The 18950-nt window shown below is 42.8% G+C and overlaps 1 protein-coding gene and 1 long non-coding RNA gene across 2 annotated transcripts in view; one reads left to right on the forward strand and one right to left on the reverse strand.

The window, feature by feature from the left end:
• LOC311040606 (receptor tyrosine-protein kinase erbB-4-like) overlaps window positions 1-16032 on the forward strand; it is a gene marked incomplete at its 3' end in the record, with an annotated part of 466936 nt that extends 450904 nt beyond the window's left edge. The window contains exons 24-27 of the mRNA XM_084050936.1: window positions 3061-3158; window positions 4192-4362; window positions 13724-14021; window positions 15197-16032. Coding sequence (XP_083907062.1) covers window positions 3061-3158; window positions 4192-4362; window positions 13724-14021; window positions 15197-16032 — 1403 coding nt within the window. The remainder of the gene's footprint in view (window positions 1-3060; window positions 3159-4191; window positions 4363-13723; window positions 14022-15196) is intronic.
• LOC311040513 lies at window positions 11809-12612 on the reverse strand. Its single transcript, XR_014600280.1, has 3 exons — window positions 12523-12612; window positions 12217-12306; window positions 11809-12039 (listed from the first exon to the last, which is right to left on the reverse strand). It is a non-coding gene; the product is annotated as an uncharacterized lncRNA (long non-coding RNA).
• Window positions 16033-18950: the final 2918 nt, after the last annotated feature.

An 18950-nucleotide genomic window follows, 5' to 3' on the forward strand; every position in this document is an offset into this window, starting at 1 on the left:
GCTATGAGCTTGTACAGTATATCTGCTATTTTTGAATAGCAAAAGAAATCTAAAGTGACACAGATGCGTTCCAGGTTATGGGTTAACTACAAAAGAGGATCAGCTCACTGCCATGTCCACAGACTGTGTCAAGAGGCACATGTACTGTATGAAACACAGTCCCTTGTGAAGTTCTGGATGAGTTGTCAGGCACAATTCCCCGAGCTTGCAGTAAAAGCTAAATGTGTTTGACCCTTTGTAACCACGTATCTCTGTGACGGTAGTATTTTCATGCTGGCACACCTGAAAAATATGTACTGGGCAAGTTTCGAGCCAGAAAATTACATGAGACATGAGACTCCACTATAGCCAAGAAGAGACAAGTCATGGACTTCAGTTGACTTAAGTTCATGTCAAGAACTAAAGTTGAGAAACAGTTCACTCAATGACCTGGTGACCTAAGATGACACGTCAATATTGTTGACGGCAGTTTCTGGAACTTCCACAGAAAAGGGAACTGGAATCTCAAGAAGTGGAAGTGTGGCCTGAAGGTCATCATTATTAGGAAAAGTGCCCTTATAATAGCATGTGTCTGCTCACTCATCAGTAAACATGAGTTTAATATAGAAGGCTGGATGAAGTAAGAGAAATTCTCAAAAACGCTCTGCTCACTAGCATTATATTTTAGTTAAATAATGACTGTTAATTAAGGGCTTGATTAAATGTGTTGCGTAGTATCGTGCAATGAATTATATCAAGCCCTTAACAGTCCTTATTTAAGTACATGTGTCTATGGAAAATTCGTTGAGAATCAGTGTTATAAAGGGTTATGGGTATTTTAGTTATTATAACTCTAATCATACAGAGTTGGTCATAATATATTATAGACCTGGGATGCATACAGTAGTGTTAGTGTTACCAAAAACACAAACCTTAGCCCATATCCCCTCCCAACACAACAGTGGTCCCCAGGTTGAGTCTTAGTCAGGGTGGTGGTCCCTGGTTCACAATCAGTTGAAAACCCCTGCTCTAGCTGACTCTAATCACACAGTTTATTAATCTCAGCTGGAAACCTGTCTACAGTATACTGTACACTAAACAGATGATGATGATGTGTTTTATAAACAAATACACAAATATTTTTTTTTCTCTGCTTGGGGGGGTACCAGGGGGTAGTTAATATAGCATCACAATCAGTTTAACCATAATGCTTTGGCTATTCAAAAATAGCAGATATACAAGCTATTGGCTTGTAGATCTACTATTTTTGTAAAGTCCCTGGCACAAAATATTTTTGAGATAGGGGGGTCCGCAGCCAAATGCATATCATTTTGGGGGTCCTTGACATGAAAAAGATTGAGAACCAATGCTCCACAGAACGTGAACAGACGTTGGTTGTTGTTGGTCTCAAACTGTAACTTGTGACCTTGGAGTCCAATCACAGAGCCTCTCGCCTTGCGATGCATCAGCACTTCATTTCACTTTAGTGGCAGCCTGTTGGCCTTACATTTTCCTGGCAGTACATCAGTGTTTTTATGCCTCCCAAAAAATCAACAGGCCGCCGCGAACCAAAGAGCACATTTGCTCTCTAATAGATTTGTTTGCTCCTCTGTATTAAGCCATTAAGTCCGGGAAAGCATCTGTGTCATTTTTAGATTTCTTTGGCTATTGAAAAATCGTGAAAATGTGTGCAAATCATTGAATATATATATATTTTTAAAGCTACATTTTTTTACTCAAAGCTTTGCTTCTGGGGATTCTACAAATGTCTTCTAAATCACAGCTTGAAAAAAAACTTATGATGTTGTTATAATATCACTATATCAGTGGTTCTTAAACTTCACTTCGTCAAGGACCCACAAATATTTGGCCACGGACGCCCATCTCAAAATATTTTTTCCCTGGGACCCTCCAGAAGCAAAGATTTGTGTTACAAATGTTCGCTTTAAAAATATATATATTCAAAGATTTGCAAAAGAAAAAAGAAAAATTGCAGATATACAGTACAAGCTCATAGTGCGGCACTCGGCACCACGCTATGAGCTTGTATATCTGCTACTTTTGAATAGCCAAAGTATAAAATAATGGTTAAAGTGGTTAATATCTAAAATGCTTTCCCGGTTTCAATGGGTTAAGTAAACACAGCTGCACCACTTTTGTGACACAAAAACGCAAACATTGCAGCTTGTGTTGTCCTTCGCCTTCCCGAGCAAATTATGATTTAAGTGTGCACGTCCAAAGTTGGATACAGTCTGTCAATAAACACATGGCTGGCACAATGATGAAACACTGAAGAGGAAAAAACAAGGAATTGGGTCAGGTCCATTATGTGCCCATTAATGTTCATTGTGGATGATGGGTTTTCAGAGAAAAAGCCGTCTTGGCTGCGATGCTTGGTGAAGCACGACAGAACTTTTCGCCGTATCTGTAAAGGGAAATATTTAGAGGGAAAAAAAAGAAGTGCTGTTTTATGCTCAGACCTTATTTAAAAAAACAAATGAATGGTTTGGTAGCTGGCAGACGGAGAGACACACAGAGATGTGTTCCTGTTTGTACCACTTTGTTGCTATTGTGCGAACGTTCAACAATGACTTGGCTGTGCCCGCGGTAGTAATGCAGGAGTGACTTCTACAGTGATTACCACTGTGTGAGGTTTGTTCTGGTTTGATAGCATTGTCCTTCCCTTTTTATCCCACTCCCCCCCACTCCTTTCTCTCTCTCTCTCTCTCTCTCTCTCTCTCTCTCTCTCTCTTACACTCTTTTGTTCACCCCCACTCTTTTTCTTCTTTCTCTGCCACTCTCCTTTTCTTCTTTTCTCTTCTCTCTCTCTCTGTCTCTCTCTCACCCCTCTTCATCTCTACTCCTATCACCACACCACCTTCTGCTCGCTCTCTCTCTCTCTCTCTCTCTCTCTCTCTCTCTCTCTCTCTCTCTCTCTCTCTCTCTCTCTCTCTCTCTCTCTCTCTCTCTCTCTCTTTCTCTCTCATTCTTCTCTTCTCCCCTCAAACACCTCTCCTCCCCCTCTCTCTCTCTCTCTCTCTGTCTCCGCCCTCCCTCTCCCATGCTCCTCCCACACTCCAGGCTGGATGATCGACGCGGACAGCAGGCCCAAGTTCAAGGAGCTGGCGGCGGAGTTCTGCAGGATGGCCCGCGACCCGCAGCGCTACCTGGTCATCCAGGTCAGTGTCATACTATTGTCACCCCCGTTCGGAAGAAACCGGGTCCTCGACCAATCAGGGCAGCAGGCCTAATAAGTAGGGATGTCCGATATTATCGGCCTCCCGATATTATCGGCCGATATTAGCATAAAAATTGATATCGGGAAAATATCGGTATCGGTTTTTAAAAAAAAAAAAGATTTTTTTTTTTTTTTTTTTTTTTTTCGCTTTATAAATAAGTTACAGGAGTTCTTACTGTATATGGTGTGTGTGATATGAAATTTGAGCTTACCCTAATCACAATAATCCCCGCATATATCGGTATCGGTTGATATCGGTATCGGTAATTAAGAGTTGGACAATATCGGTATATCGGTTATCGGTAAAAAAGCCAATATCGGACAACCCTACTAATAAGGCCTTCGCTCCAATAGCCCTCTTCACTCATGAAGGAAAAGCACTGAGGCGCTCAGGTTTTCTTCAGCGTAACACTTATGAGAGGACCCGACTTGATCATGTGATTTTATAATTACGTCAGTGGTGGAAAAGGTACTCAAATGTTTTACTTAGGTAAAAGTATCAAAACTGCAATGTAGAAGTACTCTTTTACAAGTAAAAGTCCGGAATTCAAAATTGACTTGAGTAAAAGTACAAAAGTATTAGTATCAAAATATACTTAAAGTACCAATAGTAAAAGTGCTAAAATGTTTGAAAATAGCAGATCTACAAGCTCACAACGCGTCGCATCGCGACGCGTTGTGAGCTTGTAGATCGGCTATTTTCAAATAGACTAGGTATAAAATAGAACTAAAGTGGTTAATGTATGTATAAAGTAAAAGTACCTCAAAATTGTAGTACTTGAGTAAATTTACTTAATTACTTTACACCACTGAATTACGTCGATTATGAAATTCATCGGAGAAACAACAGGCTTTGATCAACGTGTGTGTGTGTGTGTGTGTGTGTGTGTGTGTGTGTGTGTGTGTGTGTGTGTGTGTGTGTGTGTGTGTGTGTGTGTGTGTGTGTGTGTGTGTGTGTGTGTTTATGGTGACAGGGGGACGACAGAATGAAGCTTCCCAGCCCCAACGACAGTAAGTTCTTCCAGAGCCTGCTGGACGAGGAGGATCTGGAGGACTTCATGGATGCCGAGGAGTACCTGGTCCCCCGTGCCTTCAACGTGCCTCCTGGCTCCTGCACCACCAGGCCCCGCATCGACTCCAACAGAGTGAGTACCCTAACTACTGTACCACTGCACCGCCAGGCCATACAGTACATCCACTCTTAACAGAGTGAGCACACAGGGGTGTAGTTCTGACGGAGGGCACCAGAACACTCTGCCACATTTCCCCCTCCAATTAGAATAGGTGTGGGCGTATTATTATCGGCAGGAGTTGTGCCTTACAGAAGTCGTCAGGAGCCGATTTAGCATGCTGAATCGATTGATCGCGTTGATCAATCGTTTTTAATCCGGTCCAGACCATTTAATGTCGTCGGTCAAGTTTAAGCCAGTGTACAGTGTGAATTTTAAGTCGGAGAAGGGGCAAGGAGCAGACGTACCACAGAAATAGAACAGACCGTGGTTTGCTTTAGCATACAAATATATATTGCCCTCTAAAACGCTGCTAATTTCCCAGTGCAATACTACACAAGCCAAGTGGAACTTGATTTAGTCTTAGCCTTAACTAGATTTGTACCTTTGCTCTTGTATTTAGGTTTTATGCTCCGTTTCCCTGTGTAATGTAATGTGCTCCACTGTCTGCATGTTTTTGTTCTCATATGTTTTCCTGTGGGGACTGCCGATGTAAAATAGCATCTTTGCTAAATCCAGTGTATTTACGTTGCATTGTTATGTAATGTTCATTAATACGTGGTCCCGTCTAAATAAACAAATAAAGTAAAGTAAAGTTGCAGATAAAAAACGATAACATACTGTAGGTACATATAGGCATACATGACAATGGAAATGCATGGCCTATAAAGCATGGAATTACAGGTCGCCAACAGATTACCTGTAGTTTAGAGTTAAGCTGTGCCTTCGTGTGGTACAGGAAACAACTACAGTGACAGACGTATTATGAAAGGTAGCTCTGGGATTGTTCATTATCTTATCTGACATGCAACTTTGGAGTAGAGTTGCAGGCTGTTGACAGCATGATGTCAGTACTGTCTGGTGTATTGGTGTTTGCTGGCTCATGGGCCGCGGGCATACAGTTTATAACACACTACAACATTAATGTTTCAAGCTCCACTTCATCTTCCCTGAAGTTTGCCCAGGGAACGTTGACCTGGAATGGCAAGAATCCACTGAAAAGTGACTTTTATCATGTCTGCCTCTGATCACATTCACAGCTGCTATCACGGACACACCCAGCCTGGAGCCTATTGGAAAAAAATGCAAGCTCAGGGTTAGACTGGGACACTGTATCGATGATGTCAGGGTGGAAACCTCAAAATGTCCAAGAGCTCGCCAAGCTCTTCTACAAACAAGAGCTTGTAGATCTGCAATTTTTTGCTACTTTCGTGTAACACTGTAGTATGATGAAGTAAGGCATTCATTTATGAAACAAGACATGACTTAGTCATGTATACCAGCTTGCTATCTGTTTTCTCTGATTTGTCTTGCAGAATCTGGCAACACTGCCATAGAGGCGAGAGGCGTGTCTAGTACCATAGCTTGGGAGTTTAGAGTATGGGAAAGTATCCCCATTGGCTTAAAGGGCAGCCAATGATGAAAAAGTGTCTAGAAAGTTACCAGAAAGAGTTGACAAGACTCAGTCTCTTCTTAGACCAGCGTGCTTTGCTGCTAAAAACAATAAAATATGGAGATAAGAGGTTTCTGCCTGACAGTGATGATATGTTACCAGTAATTTAAGAATTGTGGCAGCCTACTGGATATAGGTACTAAGCTGTGCGCATCGGTGTGCCATGACGTACCAGGCACAATAACTATGATAATATCCACACACAGATATCAAGCTCAAACAACCAAATGCCATTATAAGACTTCCTGCATATACTGTAACATAAATCCACACACCGTGGCAACATTTTAATCACGAATATTACGACAACGTAAAAAAACTAACAACATTGCACACAAATGTCATGTTCATTCAATGATAAAGTCTTGTTTATCCTTTTTAGCATGAAGACCTGAGTTTTTTTTGGTTCCAATTCACTGCTATAAATGATTGTTTTGATTTAAAACATTTACCAAGCAGAATGAAAATAAGACAAGATATCACCAAACTAGTTAATCACTTTAATATCACCAGAGGGGTAATAACTTCAGTGCCTTCATGCCAGTAATAAGACGTTAATTTTAATTATGCTACATTAATGTTCATTCAGGCATTGTACTCGCACGGTCTCGGGCTTCTAATAGACAGGTGCAAAAAACATTACACATTGTAGCCTACACACTGCATAAACATGGGCCTAATCTCACTGTCTGACAATTTGCTATCCTTTAATGAGGTCGTTCTCCAAGGAGTCATATTAAACCAACAGCATAATGTTCCACTTAATTATGCAACACTGTCTGTTGTTGAATCACAATAACTACGTTGAAAGGATTTCGTTCCTCATACAATGTTTGTGTTTATGAAGTGTCATACATTGTGGCCAAACGCGCCATTGTTCATTTTTACTGTAAATAGCACAATATTCATGTATTCAAATGTTTTTTTTTCTACAAACGTGCCAGAGCATCACGTTAGCCAATTAGGTCTCAGCGCATTAGTTCAGTAGCATTGCTTTGGTATAGAAATGTGTCTTTCCCATTTGAGATACTGTATTTCTTTTACTGGTATTTTCCATTTACTGTAGGACTTTGTGTTCATAGACTGCTCTGTCCAACCCGGCGTCCTTTTAAATAATTGCACAAGGTGCTTGGGAACGTCCACACTTTCCATTTTGTCCTCCTGTTTCAAGTGGGCCATCGTCGGGCTAATGGCCCACTTCCATCATTTCCATCCCAGGGTGTGTTACTGAAACCTGGGCACTTTATCCACCTCAGTCCCCAGACCCTACGTTTCATTACCCCAGGCCTCCGTGTGCAAATAGCAGACGCTTCCTTTAAAACGCCGGGGCAGTTTGCTCAGAGACCGCGAGCGCGACTTTTGGCTATTTGCTCTGCCGCGTATGGCACGACAGTGACAGTCCCTTCCCATGCCTATAGGCATCTTATTTACCCTTGCCTCCCCCTCCGAAACCAGTGATGGATAAAGTAGTATATACTCAAACAAGTAAACACTCAAGTATTCAAAAGTACAAAGTACATTTTCCTTTTTAATAGAGCACCGAAGTCCTGACGTCACTGCCAGTAGAGGGCGCTTTCCGCAGGTTCATGGCTTTACTTTTTGTATTGATATCCTCATTATCCTCATCTTAGATCGCTTCATATAAGAACTGTGTTCCAAAAATAAACACACCACCCTGGCGTTTTTACTCATATGGATATGAAGCATCGACTGAAGGTGTAAATGTACACATTTACCCAAAGAGTAACACAATATAAACACTAGAAACGAGTCAAACAACCCAAAGACTACATTTCCCATGAACGCGGCTGCTGTGGGGACAGTGATTTCAGACCCGGAAGTAGTAGTTCTTAAGACTTTTAAGGCAGAATTAATTCAATTTTCGCCAGAAACAGTCTGTATCAAATATGAATGAATATCATAAACGATGCAGAGCCACACCCCTGACAAAAACGCAAGGGTGGTGTGTTTATGTTTGAAACACAGTTCTTACATGACGTGATCTAAGATTCCCAAATGGGGATTTCAACACAAAAAAAAGTCAGGAACCCGTGGAACAGGCCCTCTAGTAGCAGTCTAGTGGCAGTGACGTCAGACTTCGGTGCTCTATATCAATGCATTGCTGTATTGAAATTTGAATGTTTTGGGGAACAGAAGGTGCTTTTTTTTGCTCTTTCAGAAATCTCCAGAAATTTCTGAAAGTAGGTCTACAAGTAGATCTGCTATACATCTTGTAGAACGGCAATTTTCACTACATTTGAAATTGATTATAAGTAGTTAATTCATAACATAATTGTAAGTTGTAACACTGTGATTTAATATGTTTTATATATCTATGATGATATTTTCAATACAGTATCATATATAATACCTCATAAAATATATTATTTGTATTTTTGGGTAATTTGTTTTAACCCATTCAATCCGGGAACGCATCTCTGTCATTTTAGATTTCTTTGGATATTCAAAAATAGCAGATATACAAGCTCATAGCGTGGCACCGAATGTCGCGCTACGAGCTTGTAGATCGGCTATTTCTTTTAAAGTTTGGAGTCCCTTCCTAGAAATGTAGTGCAGTCAAAAGTTAAATATTTCTATCGTTGGAGTGAAAGTTATGTGCGTTCAAGGAAAACAAATGGCCCAAAAATGTACTTAATTAACAGTACTCAAGTAAATGTACTTAGTTACTGTCCACCACTGTTTCCAACCCCTGAACATAGGCACAATGCCAGCCCAATTTGTTCTCTAACGCACACACACACACACACACACACACACACACACACACACACACACACACACACACTTATTCACTCAAACCCGCGTTACTTCCGAGGTCCCACTTGTTCAAGGTCAGCGATTATTAAAACATTCCTTCTTTTTTTTTTTTTTTTTTTTTTTTTACAATGCGGTCAAAAACAACCCCACAGCCATCCAAAGGGGAGAGAGAGAACGGAATTCAATGCTTTTGAATCCATTGGCCTGCCTTCCCGGGTGCCAGAGGAAGTTAGTTATTCAGGTTGGGTTGCAGACACTGTCTGACACACAGGGCAGCAGCTCTAATCTGGACTGATTTGCTCTCACGCTCGCACTTGAAAAGAGAAGAGGATAATAACAGGCTTTGAAGAAGGGATGAAGTGGGAGTTGTGGATAGACAGAGAGAGAGAGAGAGAGAGAGAGAGAGAGATGGAGAGAAAGTTGATTGCGGCGGTGGAGAGGTGGTGGATGAGGTTGAATTGTGGGAGTAGGTGCACAGATATAACCCAAGGATGTTTATTTTCCCTCTCTCTCCTCTCTCTCTCTCTCTCTCTCTCTCTCTCTCTCTCTCTCTCTCTCTCTCTCTCTCTCTCTCCATTCTGTTGTGTTTTGTAGCAGTTCTTCCTGTAATTGCAGCCTGGGTGCTCGCAGGCAGGCAGAGAGAGAGAGAGAGAGAGAGAGGTAGAGCAGTGGAGTAGGCCACGGTGAGATAGCCTACGGCATGGAAGCGTACTGTAGCACCACGAGAAACCCCTCCGCCTTAGATGTCAGCTTTTGTTTTTATGACGGCTTTTTCTTTTCTTTACCTTTTTTTGTCTTTTCTTTTTCTCTGTGAGGGGGATCAGGTGTTGTGAAACAGAGCTTTGTTTCACTAGCGTTTTCTTTTTTTTTTTGGATGGCTTGTAAGGCTGATGACTGCACCCACTCAATGTTTCACCTTCAGCAGCAGGAGGTGGATTCAAGCGCTGAACGTGTTGCTTTGAGCCCGGCAGGTGGCACGGACACTTTATCATGACGAGGGGATGTCACCTCCAACCTTTTTTGGATCACCGCCCCACTTTAAAATCACTTTGTTGTATGTGTGTGTGGGTGGTGGGGGGTGGGGCCATAGGGATTCAAAAGTCAGTCAGAACTATTCAGACCGAGAGGGTGAGCACGCTATTTGTATTCATATGAGTGTGCATTGTGTATTTGTACTGTACATCCTGATTAGATCCAATCCAACTCAATTGTCCGCCCATCTATATCTATCCAAATTAATTTGTTATGATTATCGTCAGGTAAATTATGCCCGTTTTTGGCAAACGATTAAGAACATCAAGATAATTATGCACAGCTACAGTATACAAATCTGTTCTATCATTCTATGTTGAAAATGCATGAAAGAAAGCCCACATCAAGAATCAAGAAGGGTTTATTTTTCACTCACGCAGGTATAAGCAGGGAAACGTTAGTGGAACATGCTCCACAAAGACTGTGCTACCAAAACAATACAATATAACAACATAATAATACAAATGAAAGAAAGAAAATGCGAAAAGTGTGACAATACAATCTTAAATGTCCCCCTTCAAGGCCAAACCATAATTCTGAACAATTCAAATAATTTTCAGTTGAAAATGACAAGATAAAAATGTGTATGTGTCCATTATTAATCTGCACGAAAGAGGTTATTAAAAGTAACAGAATAGATGGCTGTTAGATTAAACTATGCAAACACAGCAGTCATGTAGCTGTGCCAACACACGAGCTAACTAATGCATTGTGAAAACCATGATTTCAGCACTGAGCGCTGAAATCGCTTTCACAGATCCAGGGTCTAGATATAGAACACTGTATGTCGTTCCAATGACCAGGATCGGAATCAGACGTCTTATAGAACTCGACACAGTCTTCTTTTCCTTCATGGTCATCAGGCTGACCAGGCCGCCAGTACCTGGAGAAATAGGAACATTTAATGAATTACCTTTACATGGATGGCTTTTCACTCTACAATAAATATACATATTTTTTTGTATCATTACCTCTGCTATTCTAGATAGTAAATGCAAATTAACTGGATAGTGAAGTAGACAACGGACAGTAATGTCTCAGTGACAGTGTAGTAGGTTTGTATTCTATAACTTTTAATACCAGAAGAATAAGGGTAAAATGAAGATGACAAGTCTCACGCTGTGGTCAGTGGTGTCCCGTCCACCCATTTAAATCTTCCTTCTGTCTCTCTGTCAGTCAACCCCAGCCAAACTCCTTGCCAAACTCCTTTTTGACGGCTAACAAAGTCCTGGACAGATGGTTAGATTTGTGTCTCCACATTCCGCAGAGTGAAATAGGTTACAGCATGCACAAAAAGTACATGCACACACAGTCACACGCACGTACGCGCGCGCACACACACACACACACACACACACACACACACACACACACACACACACACACACACACACACACACACACACACACACACACACACACACACACACACACACACACACACACACACACACACACACCATACCTGCTTTTCTCTGCTCTTCATGATCATCAGGTCTGATTGTCTGTCTCTACACCACTGTCTGCTGTCATTCCAGTTTCTCTCCTCAGAAGAGATGTAATACAAACCTCTGTCAAATATCTGCCATCCAGATTCTAACAACAAAAGAAAAATGTTATACATACACTGTTTTTTGTTGCTCAAACAACAACTAGGGCTGTCATGATTACAAATTTAAGTTGACGATTAATTGTCACTCAAATAATTGCGATTAACGATTTATTTGTGTGTTTGACATTGAACATTGAAACATATGAATACAAATAATTTCTGTTTGCCTTTTATGCTTCGTAATAAAAAAATTGCATAGGGCAGATGACAAATAACTGAAATGTACAAAAAGAAATGATTGACATTTGAAAATGTTATACATGTAAAAAAGCAGAAATAGCTGATATACAAGCTTACAACGTGTCATGAAAAATGCTGAAAATGTCTGAACATTTTTCAACATGGAAATAATTATGACGATTATGCAAAAATAATTGCGATTAAACGATTATGTAATAATTGTGACAGGACTAACAACAGCGTGATATAACTAAATAATATAATAATAATAATATAAGAAAAAGAGTGATGTCTCACTCACCACAGAGCCTCCTCTTAATGCCATCTCGCTCTTCAGTCACTTGGTCATGTCCAGTCTGTAACTGATCAGAACGGCGCTGTAACTGGTCTTTCTGTTCTGTCAGGTTGTTGTGTCTGTTCTGCAACCCATCGAAACGGCGCTGTAATTGGTCTTTTTGCTCTGTCAGGTTGTTGTGTCTGTTCTGCAACCCATCGAAACTGGTCTGTAGTTGTTCTCTCTCTATCATGTTAGACTGATCTGTAAAATGGGAGATCCACTATTTACTATTTATGCAGGTAATTTTTTTTTAAATTACAATAATGTCCACTAGAACAAATAATATATTTTATGAAGTATTATATATGCTACTGTATTGAAAATATCATCATAGATATATAAAACATATTAAATCACATTGTTATTATAGTGACTTACGGAGATAGAGTGGGATAGCAACGTTGAGGAGAGCTAAAACGGTACAAAGCAATCCAAGACCGACTCCAATCCGCTTGTACAGTCTTATGTCTGGAGAACACACACACACACACACACACACACACACACACACACACACACACACACACACACACACACACACACACACACACACACACACACACACACAAGCATAAAAAAGCATATTAGATCAGTTAAAATATTTGAATATTTTGTTTTGTTTTGAAAAATGAAAGTATTAATTCAACTTTCTTTGTGATGTTTAGTTTTGCTAACATCTCTTACCAGACTGCAGTATCTTCTGCAGATCTGTCTCCTTCTTGGTCAGCTTGGCAACATCTCCAACATTTGCATAGGTTGCATCGTCTATTTGTTCTTCATAATGACCTTTTACAGTCATTATGCTTCTTGATGCAGTCATTTCCATTGCTTTATGACTTGAATTCTTCTTGCAGGTATTTCATATGGTCCAGCTCTTCACAGGTTCACACTGAGCTAGTGAGAAGTGTGGACTTTCTTGTATTACTTTTCTTCTCTTCCTCTTTTATTTTGGTTTGTTCTGCCCTCCACACTTTTTAAAATGCTAATCTTGACATTTTAAATTTACTGAGAAAACCACATTTCAGTTCCTTCCTTCTTTTGTCCATTTCCCTTTTATATATGTTTATTTAACAACATAACAATGTTGCTGAATAAACATAACTCATAAGCACTGTGAACTCGTAGATGCTCTGACATAACACCCAACGGGTTGGGAATCGCTGCTCTTGATCTGGGGTCTTCAACAGGGGGTCCTCAGAGTTACTACAGGGGGGCCGCCAAATGTTTGTGTGATAGGATGTGATAGTGTGTGATAGGATGTGATAGTTTACAAAGTATTGAGGGTTTTAAGTCGTTAAAAGAAAAAACACATTTAACATGAATAAAATATGTAGTAGGGGTCCCTGCTTCATCTTTCTCTCAGCTAGGGGGTCCTTGGCCTGAAAAACGTTGAAGACCCTTGCTCTAGAGCAGTGGTCTTCAACCTTTTTCATGCCAGGGACCCCTAAATTGATATACATTTGGCCGCGGACCACCATCTGAAAATGTTTTGTGCCAGGGACCCCCAGAAGCAAAGATTTGAGTTAAAAATGTCCTCTTTGAAAATGTATATATTCAAAGATTTGCACACATTTTCAAGGTTTTTCAAAAATAGCAGATCTACAAGCTCATAGCGCGGCACTCGGTGCCGCGCTATGAGCTTGTATATCTACTATAGAGGCTATGTTAACTAATTTAGCTGGGGACCCCCTGGTAGCCCCCCAAGGACCACTGGTGGTCCCCGGACCACTGGTTGAAAACCACTGCTCTTGAGTCTTGCTAAGTAGGGAGCACCTACTGTACAAGTATAAAAAAATAACATGTTGACCTTCAACATCACACTCTCTCTCTATCTCTATATCCCTGTTCCCTCTCCCGTGTCTCCCTCTCTTTTCCCTTTTCACAGAACCAGTTCAGCTATCGAGACGGCGGTCCAGCCGCCGACGAGGGCTCCATAGCAGGGGCCCCGTCCTGCGGGGCCCTCCAGGAGGCCTCCGGGGGCCCGGGCCATCAGTCCCTGGAGGACCAGCGCTGTAACGGCACCTTGCACAAGAAGAACCTGGGCCGGCCCGGGGCCGGCGAGGACAACGGGGGCCAGCGGTACAGCGCCGACCCCACCGTGTTCCTAGGGGACCACCGGGGCTCCAGAGGGGACACCGACGAAGACGGCTACATGACGCCCATGAAGGACAAGAGCTCCTCAGGTATTCTAAGCGCACCGTTTTCCCAGACCATGGGTCCCGACCCATTTTTTGGGGCCCCCCGGACGCCATTGTTGTGGGCCGCGACTCGAGTAAATATCCCTTTTTTTATTCTTCTTCCAAAATATTGCAAAAATAAAATACAAATGTTTCAGACATTTAAAAAAAAATCAAAATATATATATATATTTTTTAAGTCAAAAAGTTAAATAAATAAAAAACATAAAATATTGAAAATAGCAGATCTATAAGCTCACAGCGTGTTGCAAGGCTACAGTATTTTCACAATTAAATAGGGCTTCAGTGGTTAATTCAAAATGTAACTTCTTACGTTTGGGTCCCTCTCTGTCTGTGGCTTCAACAGATAAACTGATTATTATATGGAATGACAGTCCTTAACATTGAGATTCCATGAGCATCCTTAATATGGAGAGCAAGGATATGATGCATGCTACATCCGGTATTGCTAAGCTGAGGTGATCTGTCATTCTGCTTGAAGAGGAGCTCTTTGTGTCCCCATGAGTCATTCAGAGTAAATACGCTTCTTCGCTGTGTGTTCCGTCCGTCCACTCATCTGTCATTCTGTCTGTTCGTCCCATCCGCCACTGATTGTTATTCCAGCTGAGAGAGAGAGGTCGTATACAGTACCGCACGCCCGTCTACTATGGAGTCTGCTTTGAGCTTTGATCACATTCTACTCTATGGGCCCTGCCACTGCACGGCCATCTTTGATTTGTATTTTATCTTTTTATGTATAGTTATTTTTTCCGTGTTCAAAATACAACAAAAGCCTAAAGCAAAACACATCTGATGCGATGTCAAGGATCGGAGGAGTGGGCGAAATCGATAGGTCTCGCACCCTGCTATTATAGCACTTGGAAGCGGTGGCAAGGGTTGCTTTGGTTAGCATTTTCCACCCCGGGGTGGGTGGAGTTATCGGTGCCAAAGAAATGTTGGCAAGGTGCCCCTCTCAGAGCCTGCGTGACCACCATTATCATTTCCATCTTCACTCCTCATTAGTGAATACACTCTCTCCCTTTGCTCTCTCTCATTCTCCCGCTCTGTTTCTACTCTCTTATCAGCCTCCCTTCTTCTGTTATTTATTCTCACAGACTCTCTATCCCTTTGTCTTTGTTCTTTTCTCTCTGTCTGTCTGTCCGTCTTTGTGTGTGCTGCAGAATATCTGAACCCCATTGAGGAGAACCCGTTCGTTTCGCGGCGCAAGAACGGCGAGATTCACGCCCTGGACAACCCGGGCTACCACAGCACGCCCAACAGCCAGCCCAAAGGAGAGGACGAGTACATCAACGAGCCCCTCTACCTCAACACCTTCCACAGTCCCGCCGAGCTGGGCCTGGAGGCCCTTAGGCGAAACGGCCTGCCACTTCCCTCACAGTCCTCGGCCCTGGCCGCCGCCGCCGCGTTGGGCCCCCACCTCCCGCTCACCATTCAGACGGGCCTGCCCCACTACCCTCTCCCCTCCGTCCTGCCCTCTCCGTCCGGCGTGCCCTGCCACCACGGCCCGGTGGCCCACGTCCTCCACACCCACCACGCGGTCAAACCTGCGCCGGGGCAGCCCGGTAGCCAGAGCCAGCCCGCGCCCGCCTCCATGCAGGCCCAGGCGTGCCAGCCAGGCGCCGCCGGCCTGTCGTCTTCGGTGCCCGCCGGCCACGGCGGCCTGCCGGCGTACCACAGTCACAGCGCCACCCACCCGTCCAGCATGCTGAAGCAGGGGGGGCAGTCGTCGGGCAAAGCCGCCGGAAAGAAGCTCAAGGTGACCTTTGACAATCCGGAGTACTGGCAGCACAGCCTGCCGCCGCCCAAGTCCGCCGGCCTGGTGGCGGCCGCCGAGGGCCCGCACGGGGGCCCCGCCAACGCCAAGCTCTACTACAAACAGAACGGCCACATACGGGCGACGGTGGCCGAGAACCCGGAGTACATGTCCGAGTTCTCCCTGAAGCCCGGAACCGTCCTGCCGCCGCCGCCATACAGGCAGCGGAACACTGTGGTCTAGAAGGTTCCACTTCAGCCCGGCGTTTCAGTCCCTCGACCCGTCTCTTCTCGACCGCATCCAAAACGCCCACACCATCCTCTCTTTTTGTTTGACGGAGAGGACCGAACTGTAAAATCAAAGACCTCTTATAACCTTTCTGAACCGCCGTTTTCCCCACATGCCGTACCGAGAGGCCGTAGCAAGCAAACACCTTCTAGAGGCGGACCGAGCTGACCCGTATCAAGACCGAGCTCCGCCCACCGTCACACCACTCGACCCCACCTCCATTCATGTTCTGTAGATAGAAGAAAAAAATAAAACGTTGACGCCAGTCTCCGGCACGAGGACAGATCCATTGTCGCACAAAACACCGGATTCGCCGGATATTTCACTGGCAAATTACTATAGGCCACTAGGGGGGGCGAACCGCAAGATGGTTTTTCGCAAAGGACTCACTTAAATTGGAGGTTTCTCGTCAGGTGAACTCACTGCCAAGCCACCGAGGGGACAGATTTGTGAGAAGGGTCGTGGGAAGAACTTTATGGCAATACAAAGTTCCTGAACAATATGGCACCTGTCTGCCAAGGCTGCCTCAAACGAACAAACAGCCTGAACAAATATACTTTACTAAAGGAGTCACGGTGACATGAAGGACAGCGTTGATTGAAGAGAGGACAGAGCGCCAAGAGCGACATTATGGAGGGAAAAAGTCTGATGTTCCGACGGGGGAAAAAAACTAAAAGGCTTATTCAGGAAAAAATATAGATGTACTTCGGCGGAGCGCGTTGAACGCTGATCACTCAATCATGATCAAATTATTCTTTCTTTTTTGGTTCGGGCCTACTATGTTCTTTGTTGTAGAAATTCCCATCTGATATGTGAAGCCCTGTGTCATATTACACTCTGCCACTGTTACTGTGATACTGTGATCGTCGACACTGACACCGAATCCTACTTTCGCATTTTAGCCGTTTTGAACTGCTGATTTTAAAACCTGTGTCGATCTGAACAAAGGCAGGTCGAGTTGTTGTTTTTTTTACTTTTGTTTTTGTCTTTGACTACTGTATTCTTGGAGGAGCCAATCAGCCAGAGCTTCTTCGAGCAAAAGGATATAAGGGAGAGAAAAAAAAAACACTGTAAAACCTTTTTTTTCCTCTTTTTTTTTATCAACACTGGTTGAAAATGGTAAAACAATGTGGGTTTTTATACACTGGCCTTTTCATGAAAGTGTGTGCTTAGGAATGAGATGATTCACGAAGACGATGGACCTATTATGTAAATCTGATGTGTAGAGGAGTGAATTGCCTTGAGGATAGGTTGCTACTATGTGTCATCTTCCATTCGGATTCCCTGAACTCAAACTGATGGTTTAGCGAGAGCGCGTACAAATTCCTCAGCGGGGGGGGGGGGGGGGGGGGGGGGGTAGCTCAGACAAACGCCCCAATGAAGACCGCTAGAATCGATCTAGATAGCACCAGCAGAGCACAGAGCAGACGGAATGCGATGGTGTGCTCTATGCGCACGTTGTGTGCACGTTTGCCCCTTTGTATGTATGTACTCTATGCCACCATATAGTACAGTGGTTTGGGGTGTGTGTGTGTGTGTGTGTGTGTGTGTGTGTGTGTGTGTGTGTGTGCGTGTGTGGGTGCATGGACATATTATGTGACCCAGCACAAGAACTTGTGGGATCATCACCAGGGCAATACGCACTTTACAGCATAGCTCAAACATGTAGTCTGATCTGATTTTGGTTCAAAAATGTGTTAAATACTGATCTCTTCAAATGCTTATTTCGTCATTTGTCTAAAAGTCAAAATGTATAATATGACAATATAGTAATACATGTCAAGTCAGGTTGAGGGAGGTTGAGGGTGGCTTACAACCGTTGTTAAATCAGATCAGCTGATCAAGGATCAGCGGCTAAAGTCCGTCTTTCATACGATCGTGCAGTATTTTCGCAGAATGTTCGCCCGTTTTCGCAGAATGTTCACCTATCATGACGTGCCCAGCATAGGGACGTTTAGGTTTCATGTCGTTAACTATCTTAGTTTGAAATCTAAAAAGATCACCTTTCTTCCTCGGGTACGTAAAATAAAATAAAAAATGGAGGACGTCTGTCTGGCAGCTTTGAGAGAGCTTTTGCGGAAAGTGTTGTGTTTTTTTAACTACTTTACGTCTTTAAGTTTTGTTGTGCATAGAGGATGCCCAGTGAAAGCACACAAGTGAAGGATTACTGGGATACTGTGTGTTTTAGATGTGTGAAATTAAATGTATTTATTTCGTTTATTGAGGGAGAAACTACAATGTCTTTCTTCCACCTCGCGCTCATAGGGCCAGGCACTCCTAATTGCCTGCATCCTGCACACACAAAGGGAAGCTTTTTCCCCCCACATTGATCTCAGGTATTTAAATGCAAGGAATTCGGGGACAGGGGTCTGGCTAGAGATGAGAGAAAACAAAACAGATTTTGTTTGATTACTATTCTTTGTTCTACAACAATAGGTAGAGCACCTTTTCATGTTTTAAAGTTTCAGAAGGAATAGAGACGTTGGAGATTAATTACTCAAATTAATCTCCAACTAAAAACCAAAATGAATAAATAAAATTGACCCCAAAGCAGAGCTCACAGTATTGTTTTAATACTTTAAAAAAAATAATTGCATGAAATTAAATCCTGGTGGAGCAAACCTACCATTCATTTGTTGGGTAGATAATAGTCTACTTAGTATCAACAATGTGTTTTTGATTGAAAATACTTCAATAGAACTTCAGTTTTAATAAGCTACAGTTCCAGAACTGCTCGGTCAATATAAATAAGTGATATGTCATCGTATAGCTCTGATACTCTGCTGGAAAATGAAGAAATGAAAATGCAAACCTTTTCAATGATCCCATTGCATAGTTCCTGCGCTCGGTCACATATCCTTTAGTATGTGTGT

Source organism: Gymnoscopelus microlampas (genome assembly GCF_963454915.1).
Source record: "Gymnoscopelus microlampas genome assembly, chromosome: 24".
NCBI classification, from domain to species: domain Eukaryota; kingdom Metazoa; phylum Chordata; class Actinopteri; order Myctophiformes; family Myctophidae; genus Gymnoscopelus; species Gymnoscopelus microlampas.